Raw genomic sequence first — 24,450 nt, forward strand, 5'->3', positions numbered from 1 at the left:
CTCTGGCTCTCTCCGACTCTTCTTCGGTGTTCGGACGCTTCCGGGAAAAATAGGGGGTTTGGTCTTCGTTTCGTCGAATTCGAGAATATTGCCCGAACAGCCTTTCACGGAACCAAAAACAGCGGAAAACGAGAACCGGCACCGTGGCATCTTGTTAATAGGTTAGTTCCGGAAAACGCATAAAAACATTATAAAGTGCAAGCAAAACATGTAAGTATTGTCATAAAACAAGCATGGAACGACAGAAATTATGGATACGTCGGGGACGTATCAGCAAGCGAGATACCACTTTATCATATCCTTCTATGAACATTGCAATCTTGCTGATAGACATGATTCATGATGCTTATTATTAATTTGTTGGTACCTTTTCCATGATTGACATAGCTATTAAATGACTTTATTTGCATGTATCTTATTATGAATTGCCTAAGTACTTGTCCATATCATGAGAATATTTACATCATATGAACAAATGTGTTCGTGAAAGTTCTTTTATCGCACTCGGTTGTTAATCGAATTGCTTGAGGACAACCAATAAGCTAAGCTTGGGGGAGTTGATGCGTCCAAAACGTATCTACTTTCCCGAACACTTTTGGTATTGTTTTGCCTCTAATTTGTGTATTTTGGATACAACTAACACGGACTAACGCCGTTTTCAGCAGAATTGCCCTGGTGTCTCGTTTTTGTGCAGAAACTCAACTTTCAGGAAAATCCCCGGGATTAATTCCAATGGGCCTATTTTCACAGAAGAATAACGGAGCCAGAAGAACTGAAGGAGGGGGGCCACGAGGCAGCCACCCCACCAGGCGGCACGGCAGGCCCCTAGGCCGCGCCGGCCTATGGTGGCGGCGCCTCGGGCAGCCCCAGGTGCCCCCCTCTGGACTACTTAACGTCTTCGACCTAAAAACGCACGGGGGTTAGACGAAATCGCCAGAAGACATCCAGAACACCGCCGCCATCGCGAAACTTCGTCTCGGGACCAGAAACTCCGTTCTGGCACTCCGCCGGGACGGGGAATTGGAGGAGATCATCACCATCACCACCACCGACGCCTCTCCATCGACCAGCCATGTTTCCCCCATCCATGTGTGAGTAATTCCCCCGCTGTAGGCTGAAGGGGATGGTAGGGATTGGATGAGATTGGTCATGTAATAGCATAAGATTGTTAAGGCATAGTGCCTAGTATCCGTAATTGGTACTTTTATGATATTGTTGCAACTTGTTATTCTTAATGCTTGTCACTAGGGCCCGAGTGCCATGATCTCAGATCTGAACATGTTATTGTTTCATGATGATATGCATTGTTTTATGATCTTACCTGCAAGTTGTATACACATATTGCTGTCCGGAACCCGAGGCCCCAAAGTGACAGAAATTGGGACAACCGGAGGGGAAGGCGGTGATATGAGGATCACATGTGTTCACGGAGTGTTAATGCTTTGCTCCGGTGCTCTATTAAAAGGAGTACCTTAATTTCCGAGTAGATTCCCTAGAGGCCCGGCTGCCACCGGCTGGTAGGACAAAAGATGTTGTGCAAGTTTCTCATTGCGAGCACGTACGACTAAATATGGAACACATGCCTATGGATTGTTTAGTACTTGGATACCGTTTTATTATTATCTGCAAATGCCCTACCTTGATTGTTACATGAGTTCTCTCATCCATGCAACGCCCGTTCATCCATCCCTGTGCCTACAGTATTTTAATCCTGTTGTTTACTATAATCACTACTGCTGTCTTTGTTACTACCGTCGCTGATATTTCACTATCGCTACTGCTATAAAACTGTTGCTACTAATAAACTCTTGCGAGCAAGTCTGTTTCCAGGTGCAGCTGAATTGACAACTCCGCTGTTAAGGCTTACAAATATTCTTTGGCTCCCCTTGTGTCGAATCAATAAATTGGGTTATACTTCCCTCGAAGACTGTTGCGATCCCCTATACTTGTGGGTTATCAGATGCCCATGTTGAATCTTCCACCATGATTAGGCATGGCTTTGGTTAGCTTCCCAATGCTCTTCTCTAACATATATGCATACTCTAGTCCTTTGTTTGATAACCCCCTTTATTTCGTCCGAGGTGGCTATCAAGTAACCAAAAAAACATGATGATCAACTCAAAAATAAGTGCAATGTTGAAAGGTGTTTTCCATGTCAGCATGGTTCCTACCTACATCATTACTTATATTTTTTCTAACCCACAACTTCCATAGTGGTGTTTTTCCTTAAATACCTTACTTTCCCATGAGCTTTAAATTAAACAAAAATATATTTTGAAGTAACTGGAGACACAACACACATATTATACTTGGAATAGCAAGTGCTATATAGATAGGCATGGTGGGTGTTTGGGTGAGTTGATTTGGATACAAGTCTAAGCTTGTGTGAGAGTTCATTTTTTCTTTTTGGCTAGCAAGAGATCTAAAAGCATGCAATAATGTTGAGAGTGTTATTCATTTATCATCAGAGAATGATACTTAATGTTAAACATCTATGTATACTAGTGAGAAATAGCACTAAATAAGGCACTCAGCAAAAAATCATTCAATAAAGCATTGGAAACTAGTAATACCATTCATAACTTAACTTTCAGCTTTTTGTTGGCATTCCCTCTTTTTCTTTTCATAACATGCAACTTATTTTCATTGAGGCATTCAAGAATAGGAGAGTTTATTTCATTATCTCTTTCATAAGCATGAATAGTATTTATGATGGTGGCCTTATTTCTTTCAAAGCTAAACTAGACACAAACCTAATAAAGGACACTCCAAGTTTTTGCAATCATTTCATGTTGCTCAAAAAACAAAGTTTAGGGGTGTGCAAACCGAGAGTTCAAGATGAGTCCAGTTGGATGCCTTGGGAACGCCCAAGCTTATGGTCTTCACCATTCTTGGATAGCTCTTGGTGTGGTGTTCTTCTATTCCCTGTGAAAAAACTTCAACACAAAACTTTCTCTTATTTATTTTCTATGGGGTTACATTAGTGGTATAAGAATAATATGCTTGCTGCAATATTCTTCAAAGATAAAATTATTCCTTTATGAAACAGAGAAAACATAATGTCCTACACATTCCTAGCAAATTAAAAGATTCAAGAAAAATTATTTTGAAACCCAAAAGAATGGTTCAAACATTAAGAGGCAGAATCTATCAAAAAAAATTAGTAGTAGCAAAACTGAATTTTTTGACCACGTAGACATGTCAGGAATTTTAACCAATTTTTGTGCGTATAGAGGATGAAAAGTTTTAGATCCTGTAAATTTAGGTTTTTGGAGTTAATAAAAAAAAACCAAAATAATCGTGCACTACAAAGTGCAGTCCAAAAATCAGCAACTCCCATTTTGTTTCACAACTTTAAAACACCCAAATGGATAAAACTTGGTATTTTATTTAAAAACAGAGAGTAAAAAAATCTTATTTCAGCAACAAGAATCTAAAATAAAACAACAACAAAAAACATCTCGGGTTGTCTCCCGTAAAGCGCTTTCTTTAAAGCCATATAGCTAGGCTTACTTGATTTAAGTGGTATGGAACTAATGTGGTAGCTTGAATCTTGGTGCTACTTCTTTCTTCATTGTAAACAATTCCATAAACTTCTTGTGCAGGAATTGAAACTTCACATTCCCTTCCTCTGATTCAATAATAACACATGTAGTTCTCAAAAAGTGTCTCCCAAGAATTATAGCACTGGAGAGGCATTGCTCCCATGTCCATATGATGCATGTAAAATACATACATAAACTTTGTACTTTATTAACATGAATTCCCACATATTTGCAACATATATGATAATAATACCATATTTTACATTGATTTATGGGGATGTACCAATGATCGCCTTTATTCGGGTAATAGCTCTGTGTATTTTTCACTTTCACAGACCCATATGGAGTCAAACTGAGCTAGGATTTCTGGAGGGTCATTTTTCACCAGAAGAAACAACATGGGCTTTTGGATCACACATGGAGGGGCCTGAGGCCCAAAAGAGAGGTGGTGGCATGCCCACCCTGCTAGGGCGCACCACCCACCCTCTTTCGGTCGTCGATTGCCCAAATCGCTTGATTCTTTTGCGAATTGACGTATTTTGACATAAATCCCACTATATATATGACTCCCGAGGGTTCTCTGGAGGGAGCGCCGCAGAAACACAGAAACACGAAAACGGAGGCTGCAACAGAGAATATTGGAACGGGAAATTCCACCGGAGCCACCGCCAGAGGCATTTCCACCTGCTCCAACGTCTTCATTGTCGGTGTAATGGGACCAGGGTCCTCACGATTAACCAGCGGCGCGCAGATTCTAGCCCATGGCACCCAATCACGCTCACAATGAACGGGTCAGGTACATGTCATGGTAAAACAAGTATAACTACGCGGAAAATTATGTTTTACGTAGGGACCCTTGTGGCGGGCAAGCGCTATCGGACAAAGGCGAACTAGGACGGCCAGGCTAGTTAAGAAGAACTGGACAAGCTGGGTAAGGAGCTGTCATTTGGCTACCTCTGGGGTTGCCCCCGGAAGAGGTCCTGAGGATGGAGGAGCGGGGCAGCCAGGCCAAGGCATGGTCCGGATTGCCCCGGGAAGAACCTTGGAACCGTCTCTCCTTGGCCAGGTGCGGCCAGGGAGCGGGGGTCAACTGAACCTAACAAGACGTGTCAGGACCTGGGTGGGGAACATGCGAGGCGCCTGCACCCCTACGCGTCATCATGGCGCGGGCCGGCTGAGGCCTTTGTAGCGGATAGGAGTGATAGCTCGCTGCCTGAGCTGTCACGCCACCATCGAGTATGGCAGCGCACCGCCCGTAGCCATCCATTGGCCACTCGCGCCACCCATCTACCCATCGCTCGCATGGCTCCATCCGATTGATCCCGGGAATGCTCTTGGGCGGTGCTCGGACTAGCCGTTACAACAATCCCTGGAGATATAAGAGAGGAGAAAGAATACAAGGTGAGGCACAATACAACGTGGTTTGCGACGTATCACCCATCTTCAGCTGATCGAGCGCATCTTGCGGTATGTCAAAGCCACTGCTCATGTTGGCTTTCAATTTCATGTTGGTGCCTCTTCTGATCTGGTGGCATACTCTGATGCTGACTCGGCCGGTTGCCCTGGCACACGCCATTCGACGTCTGGTTTTTGCGTCTTCCTCGGCACCAACCTGGTCTCATGGTCTTCCAAGCGACAACATACCGTCTCCCGTTCGAGCGCAGAGGCTGGGTACAGAGTTATCACCAATTGTGTCGCTAAATCACTATGGCCTATCCACAAAGCACGTCGAAATTGATCTTCGCATTTGCCCACTTCGGTCTTCCAAGAATTCAGAGACAGTCTCCAGCCCCGGTTTCGACTGCTGTGTGCGGGGGGGGGGGGGGTGTTGAGCAACGGTCACCTCTGTAACTGGGTCTTAGGCTTTCTCCTCCACTATCGCAACGCACGCCCCTGCTACTACGTGTGCACGATCCCTCTCTGTCTCTATACATTGTAACTCACGTGTGTCTGATCAATACAAAACGATAGGCACATTGCTCGTCTTCTGAAGCTGGGGATCAAGTAGTAGTGTAGTACAAAAGCACACTCCTGCCGATCCCATGATGAGTAGTAGGGTTTACTGCTAGTGTATTTCAAACTAAACTGAACCGAAGCTGAGTGTAGAGAGATTAGACAGACTAGCCAAGTGCTCGTGCGTTGCTACGAGGTAACAATAAAACAAGTAAGCATATATTGAATAATAATATTAGTTGCAAATTCTTTTTGATCTTTCGCCCAGCCATTCAGCCCGCCCGCCCAGATGCGGCGGCGCCCTTTCGCATTATCATCTAGTACCACATTTTCTTTCCTCCCGTCCCTTCATGCATGAATGAATAAACTCGGCAGAAAATCCTTAATTTCTTATGTTGAATTCACATAAGATGAAATAGCCTGCATCGCCCCTTACACATTTTAATAGCCAACTTATTGAAGCCCCCGAAAAAAACTTCGTAAAATCTAGATGTAACCGGAATTGCATGTGATTAGAAAAACCTCCTATTTAATTTTTTTTGTTGACAGTCAAATTAGCATATCCAATGAGTAATGGTGAACATGGTCTTGTTATCCTACAAAAGATGCTGAGAAAATGGAACAGGAAGGGACATAATGCATTTAGAGATCGATTACTGAGCTGTAAAATTGTTGTTGTACACCCAATTGCATGTAAAGCCGGAACACTCATGTCTAGAACCATGCATCACATTTGCTAACTATCTTATCACCTGAGATTTCATTAACTCCGCCTTCCTTTAAGAAGCTCCGGCGTGGCTGTATTCTTTGCAAACCAAACCAGGCCACCACAGTCATCTTGGATCTCGTCTTGGTCCGCCTCCCAGAGGACGAGGTTGAAGAACGCCAAGCCACCGCTGCGCCGCTCCCTGTCTACCACGACGATGCTCCTGCTCTGGTCCAGTTCTGCCGACAACTCAAACACCACTCCATCGTTGCATCCATCTGTCACAACGTTACTCCGCCATACCTGGCGCCGCCTAGGCTTGCCGAGAAACAGGTATAGCTTGTGGACTCGTCTCTCCAGTCTCCGGTGAGGTTATTCGCTGTGAACGGCGTATCCGTACTCCTCATCAGATGGAACAAAGCGATCAGACAATAGGCGTGGATGGAATTGTACCGCAGCACCAGGGTCGGATCTGAGGGGGCGGTTGCACATGTCGAAGTAGGAGGCGGCGATGTCCCTGTTCTGGAAGTGACGTCCACAATTCAGTTGAGATTGCAATCATGACACAGAGAGTGGGCGAACGGACGAAACGATCGGCGTCGTCGTCGACTACTTTGGTGATGGCGGTGGCGACGAGACGTCCGGTAGCGCAACTGGCATGTCAACGTCACCTATGGCGGAAGCAGCTTGCGCAGGTGTAGCACACCGTCGTCAATGGCGTCCAGGCCGGGGCAGTAGACCAGTAGTAGGGCCTCGTCGAGATCATTGGCTTCGGCGAGTAGTAGATCGTGATCCTTCTATCAATACTGCCACCTCGCAGCGCGATCTTCTCTAGTCAATCAACTCGTATACTTATAGCATAGCACAAGGACTTAATCTATAATATCTAAATTGGAGCAACCCACTAAAAGTAATTCTCTTGACATGCAAGGTATCCACATCATCAACCATCTTTGAGCAATCGCAGGCTGCCATGTGTCTTCAACTCTCCCACCTAAATCTAGCCAAAGTCAGCCACCGAGTTGCCTTCGGGCATTCCCACAATCTCCTCAACTGCTCTAAACCTAATTAATGTCCCTCATCACCCCTTCCAATCCCCTCTTCATTCCATCTCTGTCCATTCCGTTGCTATTCCATGCCAATCCACCTCATCCAAGCCTGGTACAATATCTACCCATGCATTATATATACCATCATAATCCCTCCATCCCATTACAATTCTCCCACGCGGTAGATGCGTTGAACATTATCAGCGCAGCAGATGCACAAATCCCACCCGCCCCCCTACGGCGGTGGTTGCCATGGCCATGGCCGGCCAAGTTGCCTCCATGTCTTCGGCGTCAACTGTCAGGCCGCTCGGCTCCTGTACAGCTTGATCTGTATTGTCAAGGAAAGTCACAGCATATATAGCCTTTTCTTGAGTGCTAGCTAGGGGATTTAAGTTGTATCTTTGTCTCATTATTTTACTTCTGTTAGAATCAACTGATTATTTGGCTTTGTAGACACGCAAGACAAGGTGCAGGCATGCACCACCCGAATGTCGAAATCTAGAGCACAGTCGTTCAAGAATAAGACTGAAGAGAATCATAAGGCTGGTGTTTGTTTCTTTGATTTTTCTTCTAATGTTTCCGTTCTGCTTTGTACCTGCGATCCTTGCGTGTTTTTTTTTTCCTCCAGGGATTGTCACAGACCGTGCTACTTCAGTGGAAGGTACGTCTATTTACAGCAGATTCAACCATTTCAGAGCCATGTACGACTACACTTCTACATATTTTCAGTTATACATTTGAGGAACTTGAATAGAGCTTTGCTGGACGGCATGTACTGCCTCCATGTAAAACATGCCTCACATTAGTTTTGACCAATTTGTTAATTCCTAAGTTGCTGACCTATAATTCCAAACTGTCTGATATTTGAATTCTTCTTTACTCATTCATTCAATTTTCTGTAAGTTATTTTTCAGATTTAACATATTAGTCGTCCATCGAGGTCAACTTCTTATTAATGTAACTGGACCTGTGGATTTTTAAAAGTTCAGTGGCTGCGGAATTTCTGTACTTCTTGAAGACCATGTATATGGAGGACGTCAATAACTTGGGAAGCTAATGAGTCTTATTTTTTCACCTACGTATTAATTTTCCCTTTTGTCCTACTTGCTGGCATATGAACTAAAAGTATTATATTAATACATCAACGAGTAATTTCGAATTAATGTTTCCTTCAATTTCCACCATCGTTTTTGTCACCACTTTTTGTACTACAAGGATCGTCTACCTGCATGCCACCTTCATAAGAGCATGCCACATAAAAATACATGTTTTTTTTATTCTTACTCCATTAGCAGATGAGGCTGCTTTGATTTCAGCGTGCAATGTCTAACTTCATTGATATTACTTGATCGTGAGCATGCTCTTCATCTTTCAGGAATGCTCTCATCGTTAATTTAATGGATTGCTATCCATCAACAAATGGTCTATTTCCTCACATCTTCTCTTGCCTGTTGTGCTCTGACAGTAGGCACGGTACTTCTCTGGCTCTATTTGAAATGTAAAGATTATTTATTTATTTGCACTTCGACTTCCTTATTGACAAATTGCATGTGTAGACTGCCATTGATCAATCCCATTTTCATAGGGCAGTACTAAATTTACAATGGAGTCGTCAGGCTTTTGAACTTTAGTCTACAAGTTGAAGTTTGGATTTTCAGTTAATCATATCCTTTCAATTTATGAGCTGATGGACTAACACCTATGGTTACAGCCTACCAAGTTACTATATAAAGTTTTTTTTTTGTTAAATTTAGCACGTCTGAACTCATTGAGTATGTAAACTTCTTATTTGTATGTACTTTTTATATGTGAAAAAAAAAACCATACATCAATGTAAGAGTTGGCGAACATGGTTCTATTAATCTTACTATCGCATTGGCATTGTGCACTTCTTTCATCTTATCTATATTTTTCTACTGATCATGCCGCAGCAACGCGCGGGGTATCATCTAGTTACGTGGAATTACAAACCCACAGCTATTCTGTTCACGTTAGACGTGACAACTCTAAACTTCGGTCGAGTTCTACTTCTGTACGACAAACATAGGGACAATACTTGCTTAGGAAGTTGAAGAATACGGGAACCATCGAACAACCGAAACTCCGACTTTTTTTTGGGGGCCGCTCGGATCCTATTTTTTAGGGAGAGAGAGCGTACAAAGGCTGCTCGGTTTCATTATCAAACACGATATAGTTCTCTGCACCGATCGGTTTCTTTTTTCTTTTTGCACAGAGATCGGTTTCCTTAATAAACACGATCCTGACCGCGGGCGAACAAGGATTTCCTTACTGGGCCGGCCCATATATATCAATCATCTGGGAACGAAGCACACGGCTCCGACCCAGTTTCTTTCACGTACGCACGGTGGTTCGAGGGCACACACGAGAGATTTCACGTACCGGTCTTTTTTATAACCTACTAAGCATATCAATTGATCCTGGTCTTTTTGACGGACGAAAATTGTTCCGATTTTTTTGACCTACCAACACCACCGATCCGTAACTTATTAGTAGAGATACAGGACACAGTCGCTATGACTGAGAAGCCCTATAAAATGGAGGGCCAGTAAGTTTGCGGGCCCCGGCCGGAATATCTGCAGCTACCGATGATTGACCGTTGGGGCCGGCACCCCGGCAGCAAAAGGGGCAAATCTATCTAGCTGTGCACGGGGTCTCCAAGAAACACAGCGATGATGATTAGCAAAGCAGGGCAAGTACTCTTGGTCGTAATCATGATGCAACATGCGTCCACTCATCATGGAAAGATGGTCTACTCATGGGGGTATATGCAAACGTCGGCTCAGAAAAGAAAAGAAAAGAGAGAAAGAGAGAATCGTCTCGCAAACAAAGAGGAAACAAGAGATGGGGGAGTGAACCATTTGAGCTTCAACTTTGATGCAGCATGAGCCGGGTCGCTGGTCAAGCACAGCATCCTGTGTGTGCCCTCAAAAAGAAGTAGTACAGCATCTTCTTGTTACTTAAAAGGGGAGAAGGAAAAAAGAAAGTGGCTAAAGAGTGAGAGGATCATATCGAGTTATCGACTATAGTAGGAGCTAGCTAGTAGTAGTGGAAGAGGCTGGTCATCTCCCGGACGGAGCCGAACGCCGGCGAGGAGGGCATGACGCCGAGCCCCCACGGCAGGCACGGCCCGTCCTCCTGCGCCGCGTCGCCGAACATCGTGTAGGACGCCGCCTTGGCCACGGCCGGGTTGTAGCAGCCCCACTGCTGCGGCTGCGTCTGATGCTGCTGCCGCGCGTACCCGTACGCGTATTCCATGCCGCTGTCTGATGCCATCGCCGTCGGCGCCACCGCGGCGGCGGCCGCGCGCCGCTCCTCCTTCTTGTAACGGATTCCGCACGCGTTGCACAGCGACTGCAGGTAGCAGGAATGGTGATCAGTTAGGGTCATAGTATCGACATGTATACGTACGGTGCGCAGCTTAGTCTAGGCAATGTACATTGCTGCTGGGTATGTTACCATATGTACCTTTGGTCCGCGTGGGCCGTTCCTCCAGAGCGGGGTGGAGGTGGTGTCGCAGTTGGCGCACCGGCGAGCGCCGCCGGAAGTGGCCTGGTCCGCGCGCGCCGCGCTGAGGAGCTGCTGCTGCCCGCCGTTGCAGGTGGACACCGCCTCCCACGGAAGCCCTGCGGGTGCCGCCGGCGCACGAGCCCCACCGGCCTCGGCGGCGCGCCTGGTGGAGGGTGTGCCGAGCGAGAGCGTGCAGTCGACGGAGCCGCCGTAGGGGACGCCGAAGCCCTGCTGGTCGCCGCATTGCTTGCCGTAGTAGTGGTGGTGGTCGCCGAACTGCAGCATGGAGCAGCCGCCGCCGCAGCTGCCGTAGAGCATCCCGCACGTGCATGGCGCCGCCTCGTGCAGCATCTTGGCTAGTGCCTACTACCCGGAGGAATAGATGGATGGAACTAACAGAGAATGATGCGAGAATATCGCTCAGTGGTAGCTAGCTGGTGCTGTATCGGGGCTAGATTAATACTAGTAGGATTGATTATGGAGGAAGGGGAGCTTCGAGATCGGAGTCGAGGCAGAACAGGACGTAGCGGTGTCTGGTCTTGGAATGTGGAAATGGCCGGCCACTAACACACTAGGGCGTGATCCTTGGCGAGAGAGTTAAGCTGTTTCGCGCATGTGGGTGGATGGATGTGGGAGGTAGGGTACGGGATCCTGGGGTTCTTATAGCGACGACGTGGGAGTACGGTGGGGTGGCTTTTGACATGGTAACCTGGGCCGACCCGATTTTGGATTCCGGCCGGGGCTGCTGGGCGCGAGACGCGATGCGCGCCGCAGCGAGGAGGGAGAAGGCATGTCCGGCCGGATGTCGCTAGCTAGCTAGCTGCGGTCAAAGAAGGATGTGGCGGTCAAAAGCTAGGCCACGTGAAACCGGGAACAGCCTCCCATGCACTGGGGACGTGGAGGCTCTCTCTTCCTCGAGAGAGAGTGAGAGGTACTCACTACTCAGTGGAGTGGTAGTACTCCAGTACAACTGACATGCGGTGGTACTACTACGTCGAATCCATTGGAGTTTGCCGATCACGAGGGGCACAGTTCGATCTGTCCTCCGTCCTCCTCTGCGCCGGTTGTGCGTGGGATCCCAGGCTAGGCTATCCATCCACGCACACGCAGACGCAGTGATGAGCTCGCAACAACGAGATGCATGGCAATGCCATGGCATGCATGCACGCACCCGTTAGCTCAGGGCCTGAAAGCCTGCGGTGCGCTGCATCAGCCCGGCCGGCCGGTCGGGTCTTTAATTTCCATGGGGATCCAGCGAGCGACCTAGCCACCTCCCGTCATCTTGCAACGACACGACGGATCCATATCTCTCTGGCCTGCCGCAGCGCACACCAGACTGAGACGTACGCCACCACCATTTGACTGCCCACGCACTTGGACCAACCATTGGAGATTGGAGTGCTCATAGATTTTCGCTGCATCTGGAGAACTTAGTTTCGTGCGAGCTATAGAAGGTTAGCGATTTAGTAATTACCATGTTGTGCAAGTCAAGTTTGGTTACGAGCCATTTTCCGAACACGGTTTCCACGCCCGCTTCACGGTGAGCTTACCAAAACGATCAGTCTTGTATAAAAGGTGTTTGACATAATAGCATTTTAAACAAGGCTGATACATAGGACATAAACAACAACACAAACATAGTTCTAGCAGTAGATTAGATTACCATGAGTTCACGAACACTTTTTTGTGAGACAACATAAGTTCATCAAACGAGGGATTAATACACACCTCCTTGTCATACATAGGTACCACCAAAACTATACATATTTGGCATCCGTGTTCATCAAACCTAACTAATTCTAAAATATACATCATCGTCATGATGTTCGTCACCGTCATCAACACCAGAACGAGCACCACACAATAAACCCAATTCTCAGGCTTCTTCTCAAAGGTAATACTTCTTCAGGAAGGCAGTAAACCAGGACATCCGCACTCATGGCTCATCACAAGGTACTTGGTGACATGTGCATTGTGCTCCATGAGGTGGCTAAGAGCACGGTGGAATGTGGTGGAAGAGATGGGTTCTTGTGGAACAAGTCCTACGTAGATCATCTTCATCTGAGCATAGTTCGCTATGGTCTTGTTGAGAAGATCACCGTCATTTGGGTGAGTCTGCAAACAAGAAGCTAGTTAGTTAATCGTCCTATCATAGATTACGACTGAGTGCACACAAGAAAAAGTGGGAGCATTGATCAAACGATGATGTGCGCAAAGTAGGCATCATCGTCCATCATGATTGTTGTTGTCTCTTCAACCCAGCGCATTTCTCAAGCTTTTTGACCCTGCAAACATGACCCCACCATGTTCTCCAGTGCCTAAGATGCGGGGCAACTACATGGCCAAAGTACTTGAGAACTGACTCTGCAACACCGTTGGTGTACTTCACATTGAATCCAAGGTCCACTCTAACCCCTTTCTTGATGAGGTCACACGCCTAGTTTAGAACGAACGTGGACATAGCAGGTGGCCATGTCATGATGTTCTTATTCGTCATCGGGCAGTACTTATCAGGCACCGGCTTGTAACGAAGAGGCGCCGCGACCTCCGCATGCAACACCGATCGCGCGAGAGATCTAGCGAGTTTCCCTTGTCCTATAGCATAAATGAAAGTACCATAGTACAAGAACATAGCACACATCAAACACCATTCATGAAGGAACACTAACAAGCTCTTAGAACATAGCACGCATCGAAAATCTTGAAAGCAAGCAAACTAACAAGCTCTTAGAACATAGAACACATCGAACACCTTGTAGGCAAGCAAACTAACAAGCTCTTAGGACATAGCACGCATCGAACATCTTGAACGCAACCAAACTAACAAGCTCTTAGAACATAGCACACATAGAACACCTTGAAGGCAAGCAAACTAACAAGCTCTTAGAACATAGCACACACCAAACACTTTGCAGGCAAGAACACTAGTAGCAATCTTCTTTCCCTGCTCGCATGCATAAGTCCAAAGCTGATACAAGGAGAGCCCTTACACGTTGTAGAAGAAATCCTCGTACCAACTATTGCACTTATATGTGGCCTACACAGCAATGAAGATCACACTTCGCGATGAACACAAGCAAAAGACCTAGTTCTACCTCTACCGTGACACTACATCAAGAAATTGCTGCTCTAGAAGGTACTAACAACCTCCAGATCTAAGCAAACAAGCCTAGAAAAACATATCTAAGCTAGGGCTCTATGTTACTCACATCGGTCTAACAGTCAGATGAGGCAGGCGAAGTCGACATGCTAGCGAGGATGAGGAAGATGACCTACCGTGGTGGGGATCCACCAGTCGAAGAAGATGAGTCACTTACCTGCTTGTCGGTGAGAAGCTACCCTAGACGGAGCTGGAAAGGGGGAAAATAGTGGCAGGGGATTTTCCGGTGAGGTGTGGCGGGGTAAATAGGGGGCGAGTATCGGTAGGAGGTGAGCGAATCTCTCCCGCGGGATTTTCCCAAATGCACGAGAGCTCCCGCCATCTCTCGCCCTCACAAGCTGGGCGCAAATTTTCCCATGTGAGCACGAGAAGAGCTTGGCTCACCAGGAATGCCTGAATCGAGTGTGCCTCCTCATACAGGCTCTACGCTAATTTAAGAATCGTGCGAAGTAAGGAAGCGGAAACAATTGGGCATCCAAACTACCCTTTCTGGCATCTGCGGATACGGGAAACCACTCCACGAGCAACCAAACTCTCCCTAGATGATAGACCCATTTTACCAGCAGCATCGTTCTTACATTCAAAGTACGAATCATGACCCCTCAAGGCATCATGAATAGTCATGCATAATTTTCTTGACATCCGAAATCGGTGCCAGAAAACATACTTAGCTAATAGTGGATGAGACGTTGAAAGTACAGTCAAACATGGCTGACTTCTGAATTACGCGTTAATTTGACCTTATGTGGCCTCGTCGAGCCCTTGAACCTTGGCAGTTGTTTATCGTTGTGGTCATAGATGAGGGTTGGGGCAGACATCAACGCATTGCTATCACCCCTAGGCAATGAATTGGTTGTACAAAAACTTGATTAAGTTACTACTCATCTATGTACAACATAAAGGAAAAGTATCATATAAATGGTCACTCGATTAATGTCTATGCCAACCCAAGTTGGCATGAAAATCGATGCCTAGTTTGTACCTCAAGTTCAATCGAGCAAATGGTTGAACGGGTCATGGGTGTCGGGGTTCGCGGGCACGTCCTGTTAGATGTATATATTTATATATTGTAGTTTCCTCGTATGTATATTAGACGGGCTTCTTGCATATTTGCACCTGAACCTGTACTATATAATGTGGACTTTGACCCCCTGGTAATACGTAATACAAGATGTCTATTACCCTAACATGGTATTAGAGCAAAAATTGATCCGTCTGTGACAGCTCTCCGGCCGCCGCCCAGCTCTCCGGCCGCCGCTCTTCTCCAGCCGCCGCCCGGCTGCCGCTCTTCTCCGGCCGCCGCCCGGCTGCCGCTCTTCTCTGGTCGCCGGCCGCCGCTCGCCCGCCGCCTCCCGGCCCGCTGGCCGCCACCCGCCTGCCTCCCGGCCCACCGGCACGCCGCCCGCCGCCTCCCGCCCGCCGCCTCCCGACCCGCCGCCTCCCGGCCCGCCGGCTGGAAGCGCCTTCCAGCCGGCAGCCACTCGGGCGAACGCTTCTCGCCCGTTCGCCCGCCCATCCGCCTCCCAGCCGCCGCCTCCCGTGCGCCCGCCCGCTCGTGATCTGATTCGTGTGTTCCGTCCCGTCCAAAAAAAACAAAAAAAAGAGAGCTATGTCGTCGTGGCGAACAGATAGATGCCATAGGATCGCTTAAGTTGGGGCCGAATGGGCGCTAGAGGATTCGGGGGAGGGTTTTTAATTAGATAGGATGAACTTCCGGATGGTTTCCTCAAGAACTCAGCCAAAGGCAAAGGTAGAAGAAGAAACACACAAGGAAGAACTCTGCTCTAGATCTTTCTCTTCATTGATCTCAACAGGATACAGGTTTGTGCATACAAGGTTTCTCTCTAGGTCGATCGTCCCGTGTACGGGTGTGCCCCCCTCTCCTTATATAGGGGAGAGGGTGGCTTACAGAGGAAGAAAACCCTAATGGCATCTTTGACTAGACAAACTACTTTACAAAGCTACTTTAATCATAAGTGATGCCGGAGTCTTCTTTAATCAGGGAGGCTGACGTCCTCCGGCTTCTTTCAGCGTCACCCTCCTCTTTAGCGCCAGGGCTTCGTTTAAAGCTACTTTGCTTAGCTCATCTTTGTCCTCTAGCTCTGGAGAGAATCTTTGACCAGTCTCGCCGACGTGGTACAGTGCACTTCTTACCGGTAGCCCGGTGTCTTCTTTACCTGGTTCCGGTATACCCATCTTGGGGATACCGGCTTAGCTTTACTTAGCCAAAAACTTAACTTTGTGCTCCGGTATAAACATTAAACCGGTATCTTGATGGCTCAAACCATCCGGTTTGGCATGCCTTTGGCATACCGGGGGTCATCCCCCCAACATTAGTCCCCGAAGCTGGTATAGTCCGGTGGATCTTATCCAACAGACCATGCCAGGTTCCCTTATCTCAAGGTAACGGTTTAATCTTTCCGGTGGTCAGTTTTAGATCTTCCGGCATCTTTGCCGGACTCCCATCTGAATTCTTCGCAAAGTATTCTCCGGTATCTTATCCTCCGGTATCTTAGACATTAACTCTCTCCTCGGCGAAGTCGGGAATTTCTCGGGTATAGTGCCTGTCAGTGACATGCGCACTGTGCCTGACGCGCCAGTGTCAGGGGTCACTTCCCTTCGGCTTCGCGCCGACGCACTTGATGGTGCCGCACCGGATCCCCGCTGCCGTTCCGGATCCGTGCGGCTTCCCTGTGGCATTCTATTTTCCGCGCGTGTATCCTCGCGCCACGTGGTGGCCCACGAAGCGAACCGCCGCGGCCCAGCGGTTTCCAGCCCACTACCTCTTCTTCCTATAAAAGGGGAAACGGCTCCTTCTTCCTCCTTTCTTCGCACTCTCAACTCCCTCGCGCGCACAGAGCTCCTAGCCCTCTTGCACCCTCGCCGCTTCTGTTCGTCGCCTGAGCTCCGCCGCCCGGCGAACTTCCGCTCCGCCTCCGCCAAGCTTCGCCAAGCTTTACTGCGGGAAGATTCACCGCAGCACATCTGCCGCCGCCGCGCCGTTCGTGCTCCGGCGGGTTCTTCTTTTTTGGTGGACCTCGCCAGCGACCGCAAGTTCACCGCTTCTCCGGCGACCATCTCCAGCGCTTTGCACCGTCCCAGGTTAGCCTCAATGCTTCTTTGCCCTCTTCCTCTTTGCTTTTCAGATCTTGGGCCGGTAGGATATTTACCTTCTCCTTTCTTTTGCTTTTTTCTCTTACTCGTAGATCTTCGCGCAAGGGTAGATCTTGGGAAATCTGTTTTTCCGGGTAGATTCGTATGTCTAGTGAAGAGTCCTTTTCCGAGTCACCTTCCAGTAGCCACCGGAGCGAAGCATCCGACGGGCTTACAGCAGATCTTGCCCGGATGGAAGCCGATACCGGCAAAGATCAAGAGGCCGGCAGCTCTAGCCAAGCCCCCGGAAAAGATCTATCCGGTATCACACGCGGAGCCTGGAAAGGCTCCGACGTCACACAACATGAGATTGACTGGCTCTACCGGTCAAGGAGGATACCGGAAGGAGTTACCTGCCGGCTTCCTCGCGACGAGATCGAACCGGTGCTTGAACTCGGTGAGTTCGTAGTCTTTCTTGCTCACTTTGAGCGTGGCTTCGGCCTTCCTGCCTCCGACTTCTTTCGCCAAATCTTGGATTACTACCAACTCCAGCCTCACCACCTTCCCGGCAATGCCGTTTTTTATCTTTCTTGCTTTGCTACTTTCATGGAGGGATACATCGGTATTCGTCCCACTCGCGAGACTTTTGCTCGCTTCTTTTCTCTCCGGATTAACTCCGTTCAGGGCAAGGACATTCCTAAGCCCAAACCCCCCGTACAATGCGGGTCTTGTATCATCGGCTCCCGCCAAGGGAGCCCCTTCTTTAAATTCTCCGGTCTCAAGTCATGCCGGTTATGGCAAGGGACCTTCTTCTACGTGAAGAACAACGGCGCCCGGCTTTCAACCCGGCGCCGCCCACCAAGGTCAACTGGGGCTACTTCCCTGGGACGAATCACATTGAGACGAACCGGGTCGTACGCTTCATGGAGAAGCTGAGGAAAGAAACCAACATCTGCCCTGACGACATCATCCGCACCTTCATCTCACGTCGGGTGCTTCCTCTTAAGCGACGGGCTCATAAAATAAGCGAGATGTACGGTCCTGGCGAACCTACCAAGATCACCGGCCTCCTCTGAGCACAAAGGACATAGTCCTCAAGGCTAAGCAGATATACCAGACTGCGATGCCGGATGATTGGGAGTGGGGCTTCCTGCCTCTCAGCTCCACCAACCCTCCGACTGACGAAGTAAGAGATTGTGCGACCCGGGTTGTTGTACCGGTAATTTTTACGTTGTGGCTAACTAACTTTCCATTTGTTTTCAGGCCAAATACCGCTTCCCTCGCATCGAAGCGGAGCGGCGAGGGATCTGCCGGAAGCATCCTCTGGACAAGGTCGATCGGATCCTTTTATCCATTGGATGGACCTCAAGATGGGCCGCGTCCACACCTCGCGCCCCGGTAACCTCTCGACTGAAGTTCCCGGTTCCAGCGACGATCTCACTGTGTTAGAGGTAGCTTTCTCTTCCGGTTTCTCATGCTTTACTGTTATATCTCCTCTGTAGATGCTCCCTCAGCTAGCACCCAACCGCAGGTCCATGAGCATGTGGCTCCTTTGCATGCTGAGGCCGGCCGCGAGTTCGTGGAGAAGCTTGTCCCTCAGGGAAGAAGAACAAGGCCCCGGCACCTGACGCCGGCTCAAGCCAAACGCCTCCCTCCAAACGCTTCCGGACGGAAATCCTTGCGGGGAAAGAAGCTGGCAAGAGGCGGTACAAGGGCAAGACGATGTCGGTTTCTCCTGGGCAAGCTTTTATTTCTCTGTTTGCTAGATCTTTCAAACTCTTCCTTTTGGCTCTTTTTCACTCTTTCTCTTTTTCTTGCTCAGCCCTGCGCTCAAGCTCTCCAAGAGCGCCAGCGGCTCGAAGCCTGAGGCCTCAACTCCTCCTCCTCAGTCAAGCCCGGTACCCTCTGGTACCGCAACCCTTCTGCCTCCCCTCTGGGAGGCACCTCAAGTGCGGGGCGCGCGGCCCCTACACCTCCTAAACACCGCGCGGAGGAGGACCTCAACTCCCCTCCAGAAAAACAAGATACTGGCGCCAGCAACATCGGCGCCGAAGAAGAAGCTGTCGGGCGGGCGGAACCTCTGGTTCCTCCCGTCCCGAAAAGAAAGAAGAAGAAGCTCGCACTCTTCCCCCTCCAAGGACGCGCCGGACTCTTCCGTGCCGGCAAGCTCTACCCTTGGGCAGGACGCACCTTCGCCTCCCAAGACCTCGCCCACGCCTCCACCGGAAGCCCCGAACGCCGAGCTTAGCGGGGCCACTCCAACGCCGCCACCAGAAACCCTCAAAATCACCAAGTTCCTCAAGCCGGAGGCTTTCAAGGGGAAGGCCACGGCTTCCGGCACTTCAGCCGCCGGCCCGCAGTCGTTGGTGCTGCACGTCGGCCCCGCCGCTGCTGCGGCCGGAGAAAAACCTTCCGGCGTCTTGGGCCGGATCGTCGAGCTGAAGCGCGAAGGCCGCGACCCGGGGCACTTGCTCCCATATGCTCGGAAGTGGAATGTCGCGGATGTGTCCGCAGCTACACGCGGCCCGGGGAAGGACCGGCTTCCGGCGCCGGACCCTCTCGGCCCTCGGTGCACGGAGGAGCACTTCATGCGGCTACGGCGCACAGTGAAGGAGCTGGACAACGTGTGGCACGATGCCACCAACAACGTGGTGGTAAGTTTTACCAAACTCTTTGGAACTTTTCAATTCATGTCGGTTTCATTCTTCCCGGATCTTGTCTATCTTCCCAGTCCCCGAGTTTTGTGTTGAGAGCATAGCTCTTAGCACGAAACTTTGGTAGAGAACTTCAAAAAACTTGCATAGCCAGTCCCCGAGCTTCGGGTTGAGAGCATAGGTCTTAGCGCGAAGCTTAGGTAGAAACTCGAAAAACCGGCATAGCCAGTCTCCAAGTTTCGGGTTAAGAGCGCAGCTCTTAGCGCGAAACTTAGGTAGAAACTTCAAAAAAACGGCATAGCCAGTCCCCGAGTTTCGGGTTAAGAGCGCAGGTCTTAGCGCGAAACTTAGGTAGAAGCATAGAGAAACCGGCTTCTTTTTTCTAACCTTTTTTCTTGAACAGAGCACGACCGACGCCCGGAGGCACCTCTTTGAAGAGCTTCTCTGGGAGCACCGGGACCTTGCTGAAGCGCACAGCAAGTGCCAAGGTGAGCTTCTGTGTCTCCGGCATCTTCTTACCGAAAGGTTTTCTTTCTTAGTACTTACAAATCCTTTTGTACAACAGCTATCCCGGAAGCTTCCATTGAAGCCCTCAAGACTCAGATCGCCACACTCCAAGGTACAGCTTCTTCTTTTCCGGTTAACTTGTTCCTTCTTCATTTTACCAGCTGCAATCTTGTTAACACTTTCTTTCCGGGCTCTAGGTGAGAAAGAGCAGCTCATCCAGGAGCATCGCAAGGCTCTGGACGCCCAGGAGGTTTACTCCAAGAGGCTGAAGGAGCAGCTGATCCAGCTCGGGCTCAAGCACAACAAGGCGATGAAGTCCACCCAAGCTGCCGCTGAGGCCAAGCTGAACGAAGCTCTGGAGGACGCCAACAACTCCACCGTAGTTCTGCGGGCGGAGCTTGAGGAGGGAGCCAAGGCGCGGAAGGCAGCCGAGGATTAGGCCGCACGCTTGGAGGGAGAGCAGAAGGAGTATGACCAATTGGTCATGCAAACCGACGCACTTGCCCTCCGTAAGTTGTCTCTTTTCTTTTCCGGTTTTGCTTATAAGCTTGTGCTTTCCGGTTTCATGTCCTTATCCTTTTTCCTTTGTTTTGCAGGGCTCTTCCCGGACTCGCAGCTCTTCGCGCAGAAGAAGGTGACCGAGCGCCGGGTTCAGCAAGAGTACAAGAACCTGGAAGCGCCGTGGGATCCTTATGACCATCTGGTCGCCCTTTCTGCCTGGGTCGCCCACATGCGCGCGGTGGACCGGAACCTTGCCGATCTGCCCGACGTGGCGATCCACCTCTTCAAGGTGCTGTGGCCTGAGCAGGAGGTGCCGGCCAACCTAACTCTCACCTCTGAGTGCCTGAAGGGTGCAAGCCGGCGAATCCGCGAATGGCAATGCTCAGCGGCTCGTGCCGGAGCGGATGCGGCGCTACGCGTCGCCTGCTCCTGGTACGAGGACTTGGATCTGGACGCCCTCCTTGGCGTGCGCGAAAGTGCTCCAACTGATATGGATCCGGTCCTCACCGCGAAGCGGCAGGATCGAGCCTACCGGATCGCGGAGTACGCCCATGTCCGCACCTTCATCCCCCCTCCTCCCGACGTCCACGACTACCTCAGTGACGAAGAAGAAGGAGAGGACGAGGATGATGAAGATGCCGGAGCTGGTGATGCGCCCCCGGAAGCTCCAGAGGCCGGCGCCGTGCCTCCCGAAGCGCCTTCTGCTTAAGTATCTTCTGTAATGTGTTTGCCTGCGCTGCTTATCTCAAAACAATGCTCATTAAATTCTACCCCGGTATGCCGGGGTTTATGATGTAATATAAAACTTAGCCGTTCTTTTGGTTGTGCTACAACAATCTATGCCGGTATGTTATACCGGTAGCCTATTAACTTATGTTTGTCTAATGTCTTAGCATTTTGCTCATTGTTTGGTTTTTATCTTGCACTGCAAATATTCCGAAATTGTTTCCGCATCCAATCCGATGCACACTTGGCTCTTTTGCTTTGGCTCTGCCTACCTTCTCTGGGCGTTTTGGCGTATGAGCACAAAGTTCTTTTACCAAGCAAGCACTTTTTTGAACTTAGAAATAACTCGAAATTTTCACAAAAAACCGGCGTAGCCGGGGTTAGTTAAATTTTTCCGGATTGTTCGTTCCCACTCTCTCTTTTCGCAGTTCACGTGCTTAATTCCTACCGGTTTATCTTGCTTGCCATGAAGCCGGGTTGTGGACAGCAGCAGAGTCGAAGACTCCGGTAGGTTTAGCACGTTACTAAACCGAAAAGAAAAAATGTTCAGCAAGCAACCAGTAAAACCACAACTTCAAGAGTAGAAAGGACGCAACAGAGCTACGTTCCACGGACGCTTGGTTTCTTCTCCGGACCTGTCCGCCTTTCCTTTTTTCCATTCCTGTGCATCGATCAGGTAATAAGCATCATTGTGGAGAGATTTGCTCACAATGAAGGGTCCTTCCCATGGGGGTGAAAGCTTATGCCGGCCTTCAGTGCGCTGCACTAGGCGTAGCACAAGATCTCCTTCCTGGAACACCCTCGGGTTAACCTTTCGGCTATGATAGCGTCTGAGGTTTTGCTGGTAAATGGCTGTTCTTGCCAATGCCAATTCTCTTGCTTCTTCTAGCAAGTCCACATCATTTTCTCTGGCCTCTTTTACCTCTTGTTCGGTATAGAGCTGCACCCTTGGTGAGTCATGGAGAATGTCGGTTGGTATGACCGCTTCTGCTCCATAAACCATAAAGAATGGAGTGTATCCGGTGGACCGGTTTGGAGTTGTTCTTATGCTCCACAACACTGATGGTAGCTCATCGAGCCAACACCCCGGTGACTTTTCCACCGCTTCGATGAGTCTTGGTTTGATACCGGAAAGTACCAATGCATTTGTTCTTTCAACCTGGCCATTGCCTTGTGGGTGTGCCACTAAGCACAAATCCAACCGGATATTGTTATCCTCACAAAATCTTTTGAACTCACCTTGAGCAAAGTTTGTTCCATTGTCAGTGATAATGCTATGCGGGTAGCCATACCGCAAGATAACATCTTTCAAGAACTTCACCGCTGTGCGCCCATCACATTTTGCAATAGGTTTTACCTCTAGCCACTTGGTGAATTTGTCCACCATAACCAAGATGTGGGTCATATTTCCCTTGCAGTTTTGAATGGGCCAACCATGTCAAGGCACCAAACAGCAAACGGCCAAGTTAGCGGTATGGTTTTTAAACCGGATGCTGGGGTATGATTTTGCTTGGCGTACCTCTGGCACCCGTTGCACTTTCTTACCAAATCCTCAGCATTTTCCAAAGCCGTGGGCCAATAGAATCCATGCCGGAAAACTTTTGCTACTAGTGCCCTTGACGAAGCGTGGTGCCCACATTCTCCTTGATGAATCTCCTCAAGCATTTCTTTTCCCTCTTCCGGTTCCACACACCTTTGGAGGACACCAGTAACACTTCTCTTGTACACCTCGCCATTGATGATGGTGTATGCTTTGGACCTCCTTTGGATCCTTCTGGACTCACTTTCGTCGACCGGCAAGGTGCCGTTGATCAGGAATTCCTTAATAGGTTTAACCCAAGATGGTGCCTCTCGAACTAGGAACACCGGTACGTCTATCTCCATGCTATCCACCAGCATTGTTTGCTCCGGTATGGACGCAGCAGTCCCCGAGTTTACCGGAACAGTCCCCGAGTTTGCCGGAACAGTCCCCGGGTTTCCTTCATCGATATCCATTGGTACAACATGTGACTCCGGTACGAAAATGGACTCCGATTCTGGACTCGGTTTGATCGATGGTACTCTTAAGTGTGCCAAAGCTATTCCGGGAGGAATTTCTTGCCTAGATGAGCCCAGCTTGGACAAAGCATCCGCGGCTTCATTTTCCGCTCGTGGCACATGGTGAAACTCACAGCCTTCGAAGAAGCCGGCAATCTTTTGCACGTGAAACCGGTACGAAGCCATGTTGGCATCTTTTGCGTCCCAATCTCCAGAACATTGTTGCACCACAAGATCTGAATCTCCGTAGCAAATGATCCGGTGTGCACCGATTTCTTTTGCGACCTTAAGTCCATGAATCAAAGCTTCATACTCAGCGACATTGTTTGATGCCCTGAAATGTACTTGCAAAACATACCGGAGATAATCTCCCTTAGGTGAGGTAAGCACCACACCGGCACCTAGACCCTCTTTGAGTTTGGATCCGTCAAAGTGCATTTTCCAGTATTCTATTCTTTGGTCTGGTGGCTTGTATTGCATTTCCGCCCAATCAACCAGGAAATCAGCTAAAGCTTGTGATTTTATGGCGTCCCTTCTTTCATACACCGGTACGTATGGTGATATCTGGATCGCCCACTTTGCAATCCTACCGCTAGCATCTTTGTTGCACATGATATCGGAGATGGGTGCCTCACTCACCACTTTCATGGGGTGCTCCTCAAAGTAGTGCTTGAGCTTTGTGGCGGCCATGAACACGCCATAAGTCATTTTCTGGAAATGCGGATAGTTTTGTTTTGAGAAGGAGAGCACCTCGCTCAGGTAGTATACCGGCCTCTGCACGGTTTTTCCTTCCTCATCTCTTTCCACTACCACCACAACACTTACAACCCGGTTAGTTACTGCTATGTACAACAACATGGGTTCTCTTTCCAAATATGAAGCCAGAATTGGTGCAGTGGCTAGCATTGTTTTTAGCTCTTCAAACGCCGCGTCTGCCTGAGGGGTCCAGACGAACGTATCAGATTTTTTCATGAGAGCATAGAGTGGCAGA

The 24,450-nt window shown here is 49.1% G+C and overlaps 1 protein-coding gene across 1 annotated transcript; it reads right to left on the reverse strand.

Moving 5' to 3' along the window:
* Positions 1 to 10,310: 10,310 nt before the first annotated feature.
* LOC124663407 (GATA transcription factor 15-like) lies at positions 10,311 to 11,132 on the reverse strand. Its single transcript, XM_047201114.1, has 2 exons — positions 10,740 to 11,132; positions 10,311 to 10,625 (listed from the first exon to the last, which is right to left on the reverse strand). Exons 1-2 carry the CDS (start codon positions 11,130 to 11,132, stop codon positions 10,311 to 10,313), a joined length of 708 nt encoding a protein of 235 aa, XP_047057070.1.
* Positions 11,133 to 24,450: the final 13,318 nt, after the last annotated feature.

This window comes from Lolium rigidum, chromosome 6, assembly GCF_022539505.1.
Source record: "Lolium rigidum isolate FL_2022 chromosome 6, APGP_CSIRO_Lrig_0.1, whole genome shotgun sequence".
NCBI lineage: Eukaryota > Viridiplantae > Streptophyta > Magnoliopsida > Poales > Poaceae > Lolium > Lolium rigidum.

Excerpts from the sequence above, each read along its gene's own strand:
- LOC124663407 (XM_047201114.1), bottom strand. The coding sequence starts at position 11,132 with ATGCTGCACGAGGCGGCGCCATGCACGTGCGGGATGCTCTACGGCAGC. Across the intron at positions 10,626-10,739 it reads ACGGCCCACGCGGACCAAAG|TCGCTGTGCAACGCGTGCGG; the intron begins GTACATATGGTA and ends TGCTACCTGCAG.